Genomic DNA, 15,910 nt, shown 5'->3' with positions numbered 1-15,910 from the left:
TGAAGCAGTGATGTAAGTAAGTTAAATTCTTAAACGCTAATCAAATATTTAAAACAAGATTAGCATTATTTGCGAAATGATTACTTTGTTTTAGTCGCCCAATTGGGATGGGGGCGAAAACTTTCCAAAATTAAACACAAAGTTGCCGGATTCATTAAGAAAGCTTTGTATCTTTTGCATGAAAGTTTCCACTTTTAGTAAAATCTTTGACGATGCAAGCAACTCTTTTATATACATTAATTAAGTATATGACTATGGGAGATAATAGGTTACCTTTTCTAAAGCACACATCACCACCGTTCAATATGTTAATTATTCTTTCTTTTCAAATTTCAATTTTTTTAAATTATTAAAATGTGATTTATTCAAATTTATGGAATAAAAGAGAAGAGGATCACATTTAAAAGTCTAAAGGGTAGAGGGAGTGAAGGCAAAATTAAACCATATTTAGTTATATACATAAAGATAAAAGAAAGAGGATGGTGGTGATAATGGAGGGGAGGAACATAGAATCATCTCCTCACGTTACAACATTTTTATCCAAATTGTAGCAACTAGGCGTAGCCCACAACCCAGCTTGGATTCCATCAATTAAAATATTTTAAATTAAGAAAAATCAGAAAAAAAAATTGTAATCTCTGGCTGCAATTATTTACCCGTGCCATCTGAGCAATTGCATTATGTGAAATTTCCTATGTCTTCTAGCCTTCCAAACAGCAAAGCGAGGAAAATAACTATTCTCCTTCTCCACGGGAAATCGTCGTCAGGAAAGTTATTGAAGGAGGGAACCTGTTTTCAGGTTTTTCCTTTCCCAGAAAATGTGCGAGCCGGAGGAAGACAATGCGTGTCCGTTCCCGCCCAAACAAGTACAGCCACAACACCAGGGAATAATGGATTTCGATGAACTGGACCTTCAGAGTTCCTGGCCCTTTGATCAGTTGACTTCCCTTTCTAACCCCACCTCTCCTTTCGTCACCTCCTCTTCTTCTGAGCAGCCTTGTTCTCCTCTATGGGCTTTCTCTGATGATGATAAGCTTGGGTCTGCCGCTGCCGCTGGTTACAATCTTTTCGTCACGTGTTAGTCCTTTTTTAACTTGATAATTTTGCTTATCTGTTTTCTTCCTTTCTGTTGTTCTTTTTGGCTTCGTTTACTGATTTGGATTAGCTTTTTCTTCCCTTCAATTTTGGCTGTTTTATGGTTTCGTTGGTTTATTTGGAGCTTGAATTTGGTTTTCTCTGTCCCGGTTGAATATTTTTTTCCCCTTAAATTTTCTTGGAATTTTGGCTACTTTCTTAGAAATTGGTGACCCTAGACTTTTATGCATAAATTGGCCAGTCTATTTCTGGTTTTCAACATTCAAAGCTCAGTTTCTCAATCAATGCCCCAGAAAGTAAAAGAGGTTTACTGAATAAGTCATGCCTCCAAGTTCAACAGTCTAGCACCTGAATTTTAGAATTTTCTGGGTTTAATTCATTTTATCATATTAGAAACTATACATATTTGATTGGTGCAAGCATCTATTGCTTAGCTGAGTGTATTTGTATTTGAGGTTATATACTAAATGCAGGTACTCCGAATCCAGTAAATGAAAATGCAAAGGAGGAGAATGATAATAGAGGGTTGCCATCTCTATTTCTGGGATTGCTGCCCCTTGAGAACCCAGATAGTTATTGTGTAATTAAAGAGAGGATGACTCGGGCGTTGCGTTACTTCAAGGAATCAACTGAACAACATGTTCTAGCACAGGTTTGGGCACCTGTAAAGGATGGGGGTCGATATGTGCTAACAACATTGGGGCAACCCTTCGTCCTTGATCCGCATAGCAGTGGATTGCATCAGTATAGGATGGTTTCTTTGATGTACATGTTTTCTGTGGACGGAGAGAGTGATGTACAGCTTGGACTTCCTGGCCGTGTTTTCCAGCAAAAATTGCCAGAATGGACTCCAAAATGTACAGTATTATTCCAGCAGAGAGTATTCTCGGCTTAATCATGCTCTGCATTACAATGTTCAGGGTACTTTGGCATTGCCAGTCTTTGAACCTTCTGGACAGTCTTGTGTGGGTGTACTTGAACTCATAATGACATCACAGAAGATTAACTATGCACCAGAGGTTGATAAAGTATGCAAAGCACTTGAGGTTGGGTTTCTTTCTTTACCCACGTCTTTTTCTTATTTGTTTATTGCTAAATCATCAGTCTTCATTGGCTACTTTGGCAGATAAAACTTTCTTTCATTCTTAATCATTGGTTCTTAGAAAATATTTCTAGTTTTAAATGCTCTGAGATTCCTCGGTTCTTTGTGCAGGCGGTGAATCTAAAAAGCTCAGAAATACTGGGTTACCCATGCACCCAGGTGAGATTTAATTGTAATCTTGTCAAATCTCTAATTCATTTGGATGTTGAGACATGTTTCTTGTTTTGTTGCTTTCTTATAAAACTAACCCAAAAAAATAATTAATTACTTAAATAATTTATTTTTTAATAAAATAAGAAAATAAAATTTACTGTAAAAGTTGGTAGAGTCAAAATATTTAGCACTACCAATATGTTACATCAATAATTTGAAAAAAAATTAATTTTTTAACGGAATCATATAGAATGGAGCCATTTATATAAATAATAAAAAAATATTGTAATTTTTGAAAAAATAGGGGGACTTCTAAACAATTTTGCCCTTTTTCTGGTGGAGCTGGCGCCACCAACCCTGTTCGGCTCCTATTCTGCTGCCTAGCCTTTTTCTGATTTTTTTATTATTATTTGTTTTTCATTTTTTTTATTTTCTGTTTTTCTTGTCCTTTTTTTTTATTTGTATTTCTTTATTATTATTTATTTATTATTTATTTATAATATTTTAAAAGTTGGTACAGCTAACTTTTACAGTAGATTTTGAGTTATTTTTGTATTTTATAAAAAATAAATTATTTAAGTAATTAATTATTTTTTTTGGCGGTTTTATTCTTTTTTCTACATGTTCTGACAAACTAATCCCTATGTGTCAGATTTGCAGTGAAAATCGCCAAAATGCACTGGCAGAAATTTTGGAGATTTTGACAGTGGTCTGTGAAACGCACAAACTACCTTTGGCTCAGACCTGGGTCCCCTGCAGGCATCGCAAGGTTTTGGTCCATGGTGGTGGTCTAAAGAAAAGTTGTACAAGCTTTGATGGTAGCTGCATGGGACAAGTCTGCATGTCAACAACTGATGTGGCTTTCTATGTTGTAGATGCTCACATGTGGGGTTTCCGGGATGCTTGTCTTGAGCATCACCTACAGAAGGGTCAAGGGGTTGCTGGGAGGGCATTTTTTTCACTCAACTCATGCTTTTGCTCAGACATCAGCCAGTTCTCCAAACCTGAGTATCCCTTAGTACACTATGCTCGTATGTTTAAATTAACCAGCTGTTTTGCAATCTGCTTACGGAGTACTTATACAAGAGATGATGATTATGTTCTCGAATTCTTTTTGCCCCCTGCTATTGCCGACCGCAATGAACAACAGGCGTTATTGGGTTCCATATTGACAACAATGAAGCAGCATTTCCAAAGTCTTATGGTTGCTTCTGGAGCTGAATTGGAAGAGGATGAAGGATCTATTGAAATCATTGGAGCTTCTTCAGAAGAGAGATTCGTCACAAGACTAGAATGTATTCCAATACCTCCACCTGTGAAGTCACCACCTGAGAATAACACCTCACCCAATAAAGGAGAATTGCAATTAGATTCTTCAAAGCAAAAATTAATTGTGAATTTTGACCCTCCAGCTCATGGAGGAAGGGTTGTCGCTAGCGGTAGCCACAATCTTGATTGTCCTCTACAGAATAAAGACTTGAAGAAACCAGAGAGAAAGCGTGGGGAAACTGAGAAATCAATTAGTCTGGAGGTGCTCCAACATTATTTTACAGGGAGTCTCAAAGATGCTGCAAAAAGCCTTGGCGGTATGCATCTTCTCTCTTGGATAAATTTTCATTATTATTTTTACGTAAAAGAATAAATGTTTTGGTACCTATCAGAGTGAACTAACTCAGGGAGCTTCTTATTTTGCAGTTTGTCCAACTACAATGAAGCGCATCTGCAGGCAGCATGGGATCTCACGGTGGCCATCTCGTAAGATCAACAAAGTCAACCGTTCCCTCACTAAGCTAAAACATGTTATCGAATCTGTACATGGTACTGATGGAGCATTTGGTTTAACTTCGCTTGCCAATAGTCCGCTACCTGTTGGTGTTGATTCTATTTCATGGCCAACAAGTTTGAAAGGGTCCAATCAACAAAACTCACCGAACTCTAGACCTTTTGAGCATAAAGGTGAGAAAAATGATTCACCAACTTGTTTGACACCACAAAGTAATGGACAAGTTCTAGTGGAAGATCAGTTGCTGGGAGGGAGGACACTGAGCCCAGAACCTTTCGCTCAGCAAAATGGGCTTTCATCAGACTTCGATAAAGGGGTAAAAAGATCCAGAATAGGGAGTAGCTCAAGAGAAGAGAGTGCTGGGACACCAATTTCTTATAGTTCATGCCAAGGTAGCCTTGGAATTGAAACTGCTGCTACTAAGGCTTCGTTCGGTTCCATCCATGACCAATGCTTTAAAGCACATGGGTCTCCTGAGTTGGCCTTTCAACAACTTTTAGGGGAACCAAATATATCAGCCATGTTCTCAATGCCTAAAGTCCTTATGGCAACAGAACTTGAAGAACCTATTGGAGGTATGCTAGTGGAGGCTGCTGGAAGTTCAAAAGACTTAAGCAACCTATGTCCAATAGCAAATGTTGGTGTTAATGAGCAATTTCCAGAATCTAGTTGGACACCACCTCCATGTTCTGATCTGGCTCTTAAGCAAGCCATGTCCACCTTTACGCAGCCAACACCCCGTGTAACAGCTAGAGAGGAAACGAAGAGTGTGACCATCAAGGCTACTTACAGAGAAGATATTATCAGATTTCGGATCACCATGAGTTCTTGTATTCTGGAACTAAAAGAGGAAGTAGCCAATAGGCTGAAGCTAGAGGTGGGTACTTTCGACATCAAGTATTTGGATGACGATAATGAATGGGTTTTGATAGCATGTGATGCCGACCTTGAGGAATGTATAGATGTTTCAAGATCATCAGGCAACAATATCATTAGATTGTGTATTCATGACACCATGGCCAATCTAGAGAGTTCTTGTGAAAGCACTGGAGAGTTATAATTAGGTTGTAGATATATTTGTTAGTGTAATTCTTACTGAGAGAATTATAGTGAAAGTGCAGATTTTGGTTTCAATAGCTTTCTCAATTGTAGGAAACTTCTTTTTATGATAGGTGACTTAATTGTAACTTTAACCAACCAATTCATTCTTAATATATGACAATTTGGATCTAAACTTAGCAGCTAATCTTAAAGCATTTCCCAGAACCAAAGGGTCGAAACTCTTTTTATTTTGAAAATAACGGGGATCGACTTTTGAAAACAAAAATGTGGAGTCGTCACCAATCTCTTGATTTAGGTGTGATTGGGCCACCTACTAAAATGTTTTAATCCATTAAAAATAAATTTAGTTCACGTAAAATCAAAAAATATGTTCGGAGTCGGTTACGCATGAGGAAGGGTTAGCACCCTCATTACGCCCAAAAATTGGTACCAAATTGATTTGCTGCTATCCTTATGCCAAAAGTTTTTTTAAAAGAAAAGATTTTTCAAAATATGATTCTTTTTAAAATGTTTGAATAGTTCAAGTTAGCGGTCAAAATTCTCTCGTTTCAAAGATATGCAGTATCATACCCAGTACGTTTGGATACGATCCTTTATACCTTTAAGAATATGATTGATTTTTGACTTTTGAAAACTCGTATGATAAAATTTTAAAAGGTTATCCAAATATTTAGTTCACTGAAAAAATCATACCCAGCATGATTAAGCATGATTTTCCGAATTCTCAAATATTTGATATTGCCTTATTTCAGAATTTTTGAGTAATAAAGGAAATTAGAAATTCGTTCAAAACACGTTTATTTGTTTCAAAATAGATGGAATACTTGATGCATTGTGTCGAAACATTTGCATAAGAAAGGATTAATGAACGTGAAATAATAGGATACAACAAGTCACAACTAATATATCCAACAATTATGTACAATTATTCTAAGTAAAATATAACCAAAATTTTTAATCATGGAGGGTGAACAATCAATACAAAAATAATATGCAACAATAATTAACATGGCACAATATAAAATGATCCACAAAATAAGTACAAAATAAAATAGAATTAAAAGTCAATATAGTATAGGACATTTTCAAAATAATAATGAATTAATTAGCATATAACATAAGTTGACAAGCTTGTACGAAAGCTAGGGATATATAATTATTTAAAATAAATATTGTAGAATAAAACATTTGAATTGAATAATATGCAAAATATTTTAAACATAAATTTTAAAAAATTGACAATAGACATGGTAGCTTAAATAACATATAAAATACAAAAAAAGAGTAAATCACATGATAAAATATAATGTACATAATAAATTCATAGAACATATATATATAAATAAATTTGGGAATAATTGTTTGTAAAAAAATAGCATGAAATTAATAATGTATGAAAAAAAAATTAAGTAAATATATAAATTATGTAACAAATTTTGGAAAATATAATCATATACACAAAAAGGTAAAAAAAAACTATATTTTACAAAATACATAAATTTAGTGATGTATATTTATAAAACTGTATTTATAAAGGGAATTTTAAAACAAATAATATATAACATAATTTTACATGTAACAAATTGGTTTGGATTGATGGTACATATAAATAATACATACATAAGAATAATAAAATTTGAAAGTATATACAATAAGTAAATTGTATGATTTAAAATATGGTTCTTAAAAGAAATATATTATACACATAAATAACTTTAAAAAAAGATATATATATATATAGAAAAATATTTACATAAAGTTATATGAAAATAATAACATGTACCATAGTAAAAATAATTCAATATGTGTTATATACATGTGAAGACACTTTAGAAATAATTGTATATTTAAATAACATGGAATTAAAATATGAATTATAAAATTAACTTAACTTTATTATAAAATATACATGTAATAAATTTAAATAACATTTAGATATAAATCTACTAAAAAAACTACATATATAAAAATAACCTAGCTTTAGTAACGAATGCAAGTTAGATATAAGTACTAGGTACTTGCTTAATAATAACTTAAATAATACATAAAATATGTGGAATTTTTCCTTTAAATAATAAAGATATATAATAAAATATGTGAATAGATCTAAAAAAAATTATAAGTATAAAATACTAGTATTTAGTGATGTATATAAATTTAACATATATACTAATATTTTTGTATACATATAGTTAGAAATTAAATAATGTATAAAACATGTGATTTCATCTTAAACAACAAATACATATATAACATAAATATGTGAATAAATTCAAAAAATAGTTAAATGTATATAATAATTTAATGTTAATAATATTCATAGAATAAAGCCGATTTTATTATAAGGTATATATATATACAATAATGCCTAAAACATTACACAAAATAGCATGCAACATGTGAAAATACAATTACCCAAATTACAATAAGTAAGTCAACCAATAATATAAATGATACAGTTAATATAAACATTCCCAAATAATATACATGTTAAGAAAAAAACCAAAATGAATATAAACAAATTACCTAATTGAAACCAAAGTAAAATAAAAAGGATAATTTGCATAAATAAATAAACTACTAACAATAAAATAAGGACTCATATATAACACGCATGAATTCACAGGGACCACGTTTGAAATTATCCCCGATCCTGAAACACTGCGTGGAGACATGGGTTAAAATGCAAAGTCATATAAATTCTGGGGAAAATTTAAGAGAAAACCAAAATAAAACAGTCACAAATAGGATCCAATCACGATACGGCGCGAAGGGAAAGGGCTTACTTCATAAATAATCCATTTTAGGCGCAAGAGGGCATATCCGGGTCTCCAAGTGAGTCAGCGCGCGGATCTCCCCCTTGGAACGATGCCGTTTTTGAATATGCTATTAAACCCTCTTTTTTTCAATTGTTTTCTACTTAAAACGCAGCAAATCATTCAAATTAAAATAAATTATGCTATCAGCCCATTCCCTTAGGCTTTCATCTAGCATGCTGCCGCCGACAATAGGAGTATTTGAGTCATGAAATCAATTTGCAGCCCCAAGATCCCTCCTCTGACTTCGATTTCAACGAAGCAAAGAAGAATCCATGGCGAATTTGCAAAGTAAGACCCCTTCCTTCGCTTTCTTTTTTTATTTTCAAATACAATATCGAAAGATTGAAAAGGAAAATGAAATGATTCAACGAAAAAACTAAAGCAAATAGAAAACTGAAAATCACCTTTACAAATTTGCTTTCGAAACACTTTTTCTCGTATTTAGTGTGCGTGCGTAGGCGTATATTATGCGTAAAAATTAAAGGATTACATCCATGGCTTTCATAGCCAGATTTACAAAATAAAAATATATAAAAAAATCCTATTTTCCTACTGTCATCTGCTATGAATTCTGTTATTGGCTCCTTCTGGTGTGTTCTTTTGCAGGCTCGGTTGTACGGAGAAGCGAGGAGACGTGCGAAGGAGGCCGTGCGAAGAGCCACTCGTGTGAGCCCTAACTCTCTGGCCTATTCTGGCACGTTCCTGAAGCTTCTAGTGCTGCTGAGATAATTTTAGGTGTATTGGGCCTCGGGTTTTAGGGCTTATTGGGTCATGGTTTATTTTAGTAATTGGGCTAGGTTATTGGACTTTTATTGTATTGTTTTTTTTCATTTTAGCTTTGGGTTTTGTAATTGGACTTTGGCCCTATAAACAATTTATTTTTGTTTGGTTTTATAAATATATATATTTTTATTTTTTTATATTATGGACCCGGGCAAAATGGGCCTATTACACAAAGCATTCCTTAATATTCTATGTTTTTCCTTGCAACTACAGAAAGTTGAGGTTTTTGAAGAGTTTAATCCATGAACCCTCAAAAAAGAGAAACAATCCAATAAATATAAATAACTTTAGCATAGAAAATGTTCATGAAGCAAGAACAAGGAGATTAAACCTTAGGGAGGCCAGGGTAAAGTATGTAAAGATCTGGAATGTTGAAGCATGGTCAGAACTTGAACAATTATAAAGTTTACATTAATATATTAACTTTAAGCATCACGTGGTTAAAATTCCATGAAATAAGTTTAATATTATATTGAAAGTGAATAAATACAACATGATGCTCAAGTCTACCTGCCTCATGGTTTTTACTACGGGGAGTATCCACTCATGCCTATTCCTTGATGTTTCCTTCTCAATTGTTGCTGCTGATGAGGTTGCGTAGCACGATTTTACTGCATTGACATGCCTCCAGGATTCATTCTTCCAAGCGGGGAGTTACAAATTTTTTTTTGGGTGGAATTAAATTGTATACTTTTATGACAGTAATAATATAATTTCGCCATTTTAATAGTTTATATCTTTTTAATTTTTAAATAATTAAATTAAATTTTTATCATTTTGGGGGTTAAAGTGTAATTTTATTATTTCTAATTTAAAATTTAATAAATTATAAATGGTTTAAATGAAAAATTTTTTATTTTAAGGAGACAGGCTCAACCCTCTTTAGCTCCGCCATTGATTCCATCACCCACTCCAACCTGAGATGAGAAATTATAAGCCATCATGCCCAGAGGCATTGTTTGCATGGGAGGGAGGGGCATAGGCCGATTTACAGATTCATTTCTCCCTGCATCAGAACTGCCCATGTTGTCGGCAACTGCATTTCTAGATGACAGGGCTTGTGATGATTGAATGCTGGTTGTCCCTTCAAAATAAGTTTTCTGATCCACTGGATGAGTTGGATAATTAACTACTTTCTCTCTGGATTGCCTGGGTGGAACCAGTGCATTGCGACCAGGTAAGGGTTTTAGCCTAAGGTACTCATGTTCTAAGGCCTGCGTTGCTGTATGGGTACCAATCTGTAGGTTATCCTTGAATTTTATTACTTTAAACATTTTTAAAAAATACAATGAAGAGCACAATGTTTTTTTATCATATTGGGGTGAAATTAAAAAAAAAATTAGGAGAGTAGAAATTAAATTATAATTTATAATTTTTACGATAATAAAAATATAATTTTATTATTTTAATAGTTTATATTTTTATAATTTTTAAAAAATTAAATTAAAATTTATCATTTTTAAAACATTAAAAATTTAAATAAAAAATTTTCTATTTTAGGACGGAATGCAACCCCCACTTACACACTAAAATTTTCTATTTTAGGGTTTTAGATACTAGATGATTGATATTTATGTATATTTTTTTTAAAAAAATTATTTTTAAAGTATTAGTACACTAATAATCGATACCCATTTATCTAATTAAAAAATTATTTTTTAAAATATGTGGTGTCAACCAACAAATGTCAAAATTTACCCGACAAAAGGGATGGATAAAATAGCTCCATTAAACAGAGCCATTGCCAAAAGAGTAGAATCCAGTCCCTAAAGAGCTGTAATGACAAAACAAGGTGGGATCATAATAAAACAATCATTACCCGATTGCTACACTAAAACCAAAAAGAAAAAAAATGAGCTAATCACCTCAAGAATTAAATATATGCTTAGGCACAACTGACACCCAAATAGGTGAATCAAATGGCGATTTGGGGTGAAAATGAGGAGGGACTCTTACGTTTTGAAAATTACCACTCATCTGTCGACTTTGGGAACCAAATCGATTGCCAACTTAGTGATTTAAGAACCCGATGCAGGTGTAGTCGGTGCCAAGGAGCAGAGAATCTCTACGGTCTCGGGGCACGAAATTGGCCACTGAGATGGTGATTCGGGGCAGAAATTTTCTCATCTTTGATATAACAACTTGATTTTAGCGATGTTATAAAATTTAGTTTTAGACTAGATTTTGGAATTAAGGTAATAAACAATTAGAATAGAATAATTTTGAGTTAAAGTAGGGATTAGGAAATTTGAATTATTAAATATTATTGAATTAAACTAATTAATAAAATAATACAGAGTAAATTGATTAGTAACTAAAATAGAGAAAATTGAGGATTGTAAAGTTAAGAAGCATAATTAATTACTGGGGTTGGCTAAAAAAAATCGCAACATATTAAAAAAAAGACTCTAATTCTCCTTTTCCGTGTAATTGATTACAATATTTTTCATTTTATTGGATGAGTGTCTTTCTCAACGAATCTTTTTATTAATATAATAATTAGAGTCAATATCTAAAATTAATGTGGTCTAAAGAAATTAATGTGGTCCAAAAAATTAATTAGTACATTTTTCAAATATCTTCATTTTCAACATATTAAATTAATTAGTTAATCAATTTAGTCCAAAAAATTAGAGTCAACATTTTAAAAAAGGGGAAAAATTAATTTTGTTGCAATTAATACAATAAATAGGCAGAGTTATATATATATATGTTTATTTTGATGAACATTAACAACACCCTAACGTAAACTCATATTATTATTAATAAAATTAAGTAAGTCCTTCTCACTACACTTTATTATTTGTAATTTTATTTTTTATAAATTTGTTCTAAACTGTTTTTTATAAAAATCTGTTTTTCCAATTTTTTCTTTTTTTATTTATTAATTCTTGTATAAATTAAAATTTGTTTTAAATTTTTATAACTACTGATTTTTTCGTCATAATTTGTAGTGTTCAATAAAAGATGTCGAATTTTTACGGAAGTAACTTAAATGAAGGCAATGAGATCTCTATGGCGACATCACTATTTTTTATCGATCGGGTATAATATTTATCATGATGTTAATTTTTTTTATCTTTATAACATTTAATATTTGTTAACAAAATTATTTAAATTTTAGGTGTTCGAGTCTCATGAAGAGCTAATGCAATGGGTGCAAAACACGACATAGCTGATGCAATGGGTGCAAAACACGACATTCTCTCTTGGTTATAACATCATCACGAGAAGATCAAAAGCAAAGGAAAATGGTGTGTATCTTACGTCACACTTATTTGTGACCATGGCGGTGAATACAACTTTAAAGAATCAAGTAAAAGTTCTGGCACCAAAAAGACCAACTGTAAATTCCGATTGGTAGGTTCATATTTAAAACAATATGATGGGTGGACGTTAAGGGTGATATGTGATCAACATAATCATCCACTTGCACAACATATGGAGGGACATGCTTATGCGAGGCGGTTGAAAGAAAACAAAAAAAAATTGTTAGTTGATTTGACGAGTAAGAATGTTACACCACGTGACATATTATCGACACTGAAAGAGCAGGACGAGAATAACGTTTCTACACTAAAAACCATATAAATGCACGGCAAAAGCTTCGCTCGTCCCAGAATGTCGGTAAAACTCTGATACAGGTTCTTATGTTGCTTTTGAATGATAAACAATTTTTTACTGAGTTTTCAGTAAATAATATTTCAAATGAATTGGAAAATCTATTCTTCATTCATCCACGATCATTGGATATATGGCATGCATTTCCGCACATTTTGATTGTAGATGCAACGCACAAAACGAACAAATATGATCTGCCTTTTGTTCAGATTGTTGGCGTGACTTCAACCAACAAGACATTTAGTATAAATTTTGCCTTTATCATTAACGAAAAGGAGGAGAACTATAATTGGGTATTAACATGTCTAAAGTTGACACTAGAGGAGTGCATGTACCCACGTGTTATTGTGACGAACAAAGAGTTGGATCTGATGAATGCATGCCAACAAGTTTTCCTCGATGCCACTCGGTTACTATGCAGATGGCACATTACTGAAAATATAAAAAGCATTGTAGGCAGTTTATCAAGTCGCAACATGAGTGGGACTCCTTTCGTGCTATGTGGACTGTACTCGTTTAATCTTCAACGTGGATATTGTACACCGAAAACTACAGAAAACTCCAATCAATGTTGAGCGAATATCCAGGTACAAGCCTCGTTATTCTATAAATAATTGTTTATAGTTTTAGAAGACTTTTTATACATAACTAACATTTATATAAATTCAGGTGTTTTAAAATATTTAAATCAAGTGTGGTTAAGAAAATATAAGGAAATATTTGTGTTGGTCTGGATTGATCGGCATCTCAACTATGGAGAACGAACTACGAATAGAGTTGAGAGCCAGCATGCAAAGCTAAAGAAATACCTTTGTGCAAAAAATTCTTCTCTAGATAAATTTGTTGGTTGTATCGATCAAATTGTCAAGTCTCAACTTACATTGATATATGAAAGTTTTGAAAAGAGTAGAATTGTCCTCAAACACAGACACAACTTACCGTGTTTCAAATTATTGCGGGGTTTTGTGGCACTTGAAGCTCTAGATATCCTAGAAGGGGAACTTCAGTGGTCGAGTAGACATCAACTTGACTCTTCAAACTGTGGTTGTAAACTATGTCATAGTTGTGGGTTACCATGCGCTTGCATTCTATCAGTCTACTTGAATTCAGGTGCTATATTTAACAATTATTTTCTAAATTTTATTTATATATTGACATTTTATAAACTAATGCCATTTCAATGCAGGTGAGTGTATTCCGTTGGATTCAATAGATGAATTCTAGAGGAAGCTTGACTTATCACCGTCAACTTCTGTGGAAAATAAGGATATTTGTTGTGACAGTGAATTAGAAATGTTCGAAGAAAACTTCACTAAGTAGTCAAAAGCCAGGAAAAAAAGCATGTTAAGAAAGTTAAGAGATATATTCTAGCCGAGTAAAACACTCATTAAAGAACCTACAATTCAAAAAAATACGCGTGGACAACCAACCTTGAAGAAACAACAACAAAAACGAGTTGATTCTATAAGTTAAGCTCCCATAAGACGTAACCATTCAACCACGTCAAAATCTGTTGGGTTGGATCTGGTAGAGTTGAACAAAGAACCTGCAAGACATAGTTCATACGTAACCGAAATTCCAGACTTAAACCAGGAGCCATCAGAGCAAGTTTCAGACTTCATAGACTTAAACCAGCTGCCTGAATCATGTGACACTCATCCACTAATGAAAGAAATTCCAGATATATTCCACCCTTACATCACACATGTACAAGACGTCAGGGGTGATGGAAATTGCGGATTCCTAGCAATATCTGTTTGTTTTGGTTATGGCGAAGATCAGTTGTAACACCCCGAACCCGAAACCGACACCGGAGTCGAACCCGAGGTGTTAACTGGCTTTAACCCCTTACAAAATTTATTTTCCAGACACTGCCCAATCTGTGTACTAGTCGGTTTAAAAATCATATCTTAAGTTTCGTAACTCGAAAATCAGTTTCGTAATTTTTCCCAGAAACTAGACTCATGTTCCCATCTATGTATTTTTTTCTAGAATTTTTGGTCGGGCCAATTAGTACAGTTTATTAGTCAAAGTTCCCCAAGTTGCAGGGGTCGACTACACTGACCTTTTCCCATTACGACTTGAATATCTCCCTGCACGGGGCTTCAATACTGGTGCCGTTTGTTTCTATGAAAACTAGACTCAGAGAGGAATCTGTACATATATGGTACGACCCCTAATTATCTCTGGTTAATTTATAATGAATTTCCAAAGTCGGAGCAGGGAATCCAGAAACCGTTCTGGCCCTGTCCCACAAAAATCTGATTATCTCTTAATATACTGCCCATATGATCTTTTCGTTACTTCCTCATGAAAGCAGACTCATCGAGCTTCGATTACATAATTTATTCATCAATTAATTCCACTCCTACTATTTTTAGTGATTTTTCAATCTCATGACACTGCTGCTGCCAGCATCTGTTACGAAAGTAACTAGGTCCATTTCATGCCTACCCTTGATCCAACTCAATCGAACATTCGTGCCATTTTCGCATGGCTTAAAGTTTACATGCCATAATTCTAACACAACGTACTAGCTTATACATGCCAAAATGATCTTCTAAGCACACTAAGAAGAGAATACCAAAACTTGCTATCCGGTGTGATGACTTCGATGACGGCCCGACCCCGCAAAAATAGATGAGTCCAAGCAACCTATAATGGGTGACAAGGAAACACCGGGTGAGTTTATAACTCAGTAAGTCATAAGCAATGCACTACTATACATCAATAACATTATCACAAGAGGAACAAAATGGAATGAGATAATTTACCCCATCCATACCGAACCATGCCATAGTTCCTCCAATCTATCGATTCAATTTCATATCAATTTATGCATTCACAATCCATATACTCATCAATAGGACATTGAAGCATTTTCATAAATCAATTTATTTTCGTTACAATCAAACAACAAAACGGCCTTTCACCCATCCTACGATAAATTTTTATGTACGTGACTTCAAGTATAGTTGTCACATAGGTTCAACTTACCGAGCTCAACACCGAGTATAAGCATAGCACATATTAGCCATGTACTCAAGACACTTACCCGATCCGCTGTCCGCGATCGACTCAATAGTGTCGCACACATAGTGTCCATAATGATTCACGAATATATATTGAGCCCGCACACTCAGTGCTATATAATCAACTCGCACACTTAGTGCCACGTAATCAAATCGCACACTTAGTGCCACATAGTCAGACTCGCACACTTAGTGCCGCATGGTCAATTCGCACACTTAGTGCATCATATTCATTTCTCACACTTAGTGCAACATATTCAAATCGCACACTTAGTGCTGTACAATTTAATCCCGCGCACTTAGCGCCAATCTCATGGTCATAAATGGTTATCCCGCACGTTTAGTGCCGAGATCAACAACTCGGTACATCTTACCTCTTTTCTTTCATTCAACAATTTCATCATCACATACGTACATGCATATATATATATGTATATTTATTCATTCCATTCAGCATCAA

At 33.6% G+C, this 15,910-nt stretch overlaps 1 protein-coding gene and 1 long non-coding RNA gene across 2 annotated transcripts; both read left to right on the top strand.

The window, feature by feature from the left end:
* The first annotated feature begins 494 nt into the window (after positions 1-494).
* On the top strand, positions 495-5,367 carry LOC107946898 (protein NLP6-like). Its single transcript, XM_016881391.2, is given in 6 exon segments — positions 495-1,077; positions 1,569-1,948; positions 1,950-2,141; positions 2,309-2,356; positions 3,003-3,936; positions 4,046-5,367. Coding segments are annotated over 6 exon segments (2,961 nt in total). The 5' UTR covers positions 495-818; the 3' UTR covers positions 5,194-5,367.
* A 2,261-nt stretch (positions 5,368-7,628) lies between these two features.
* LOC107946890 (uncharacterized) lies at positions 7,629-8,934 on the top strand. The gene is made up of 2 exons (XR_001697023.2): positions 7,629-8,302; positions 8,621-8,934. It is a non-coding gene; the product is annotated as an uncharacterized lncRNA (long non-coding RNA).
* Positions 8,935-15,910: the final 6,976 nt, after the last annotated feature.

Source organism: Gossypium hirsutum, chromosome A08 (genome assembly GCF_007990345.1).
Source record: "Gossypium hirsutum isolate 1008001.06 chromosome A08, Gossypium_hirsutum_v2.1, whole genome shotgun sequence".
NCBI lineage: Eukaryota > Viridiplantae > Streptophyta > Magnoliopsida > Malvales > Malvaceae > Gossypium > Gossypium hirsutum.
Note: the sequence above shows the minus strand (reverse complement) of the source record. Positions and strands in the feature narration are given on the sequence as shown.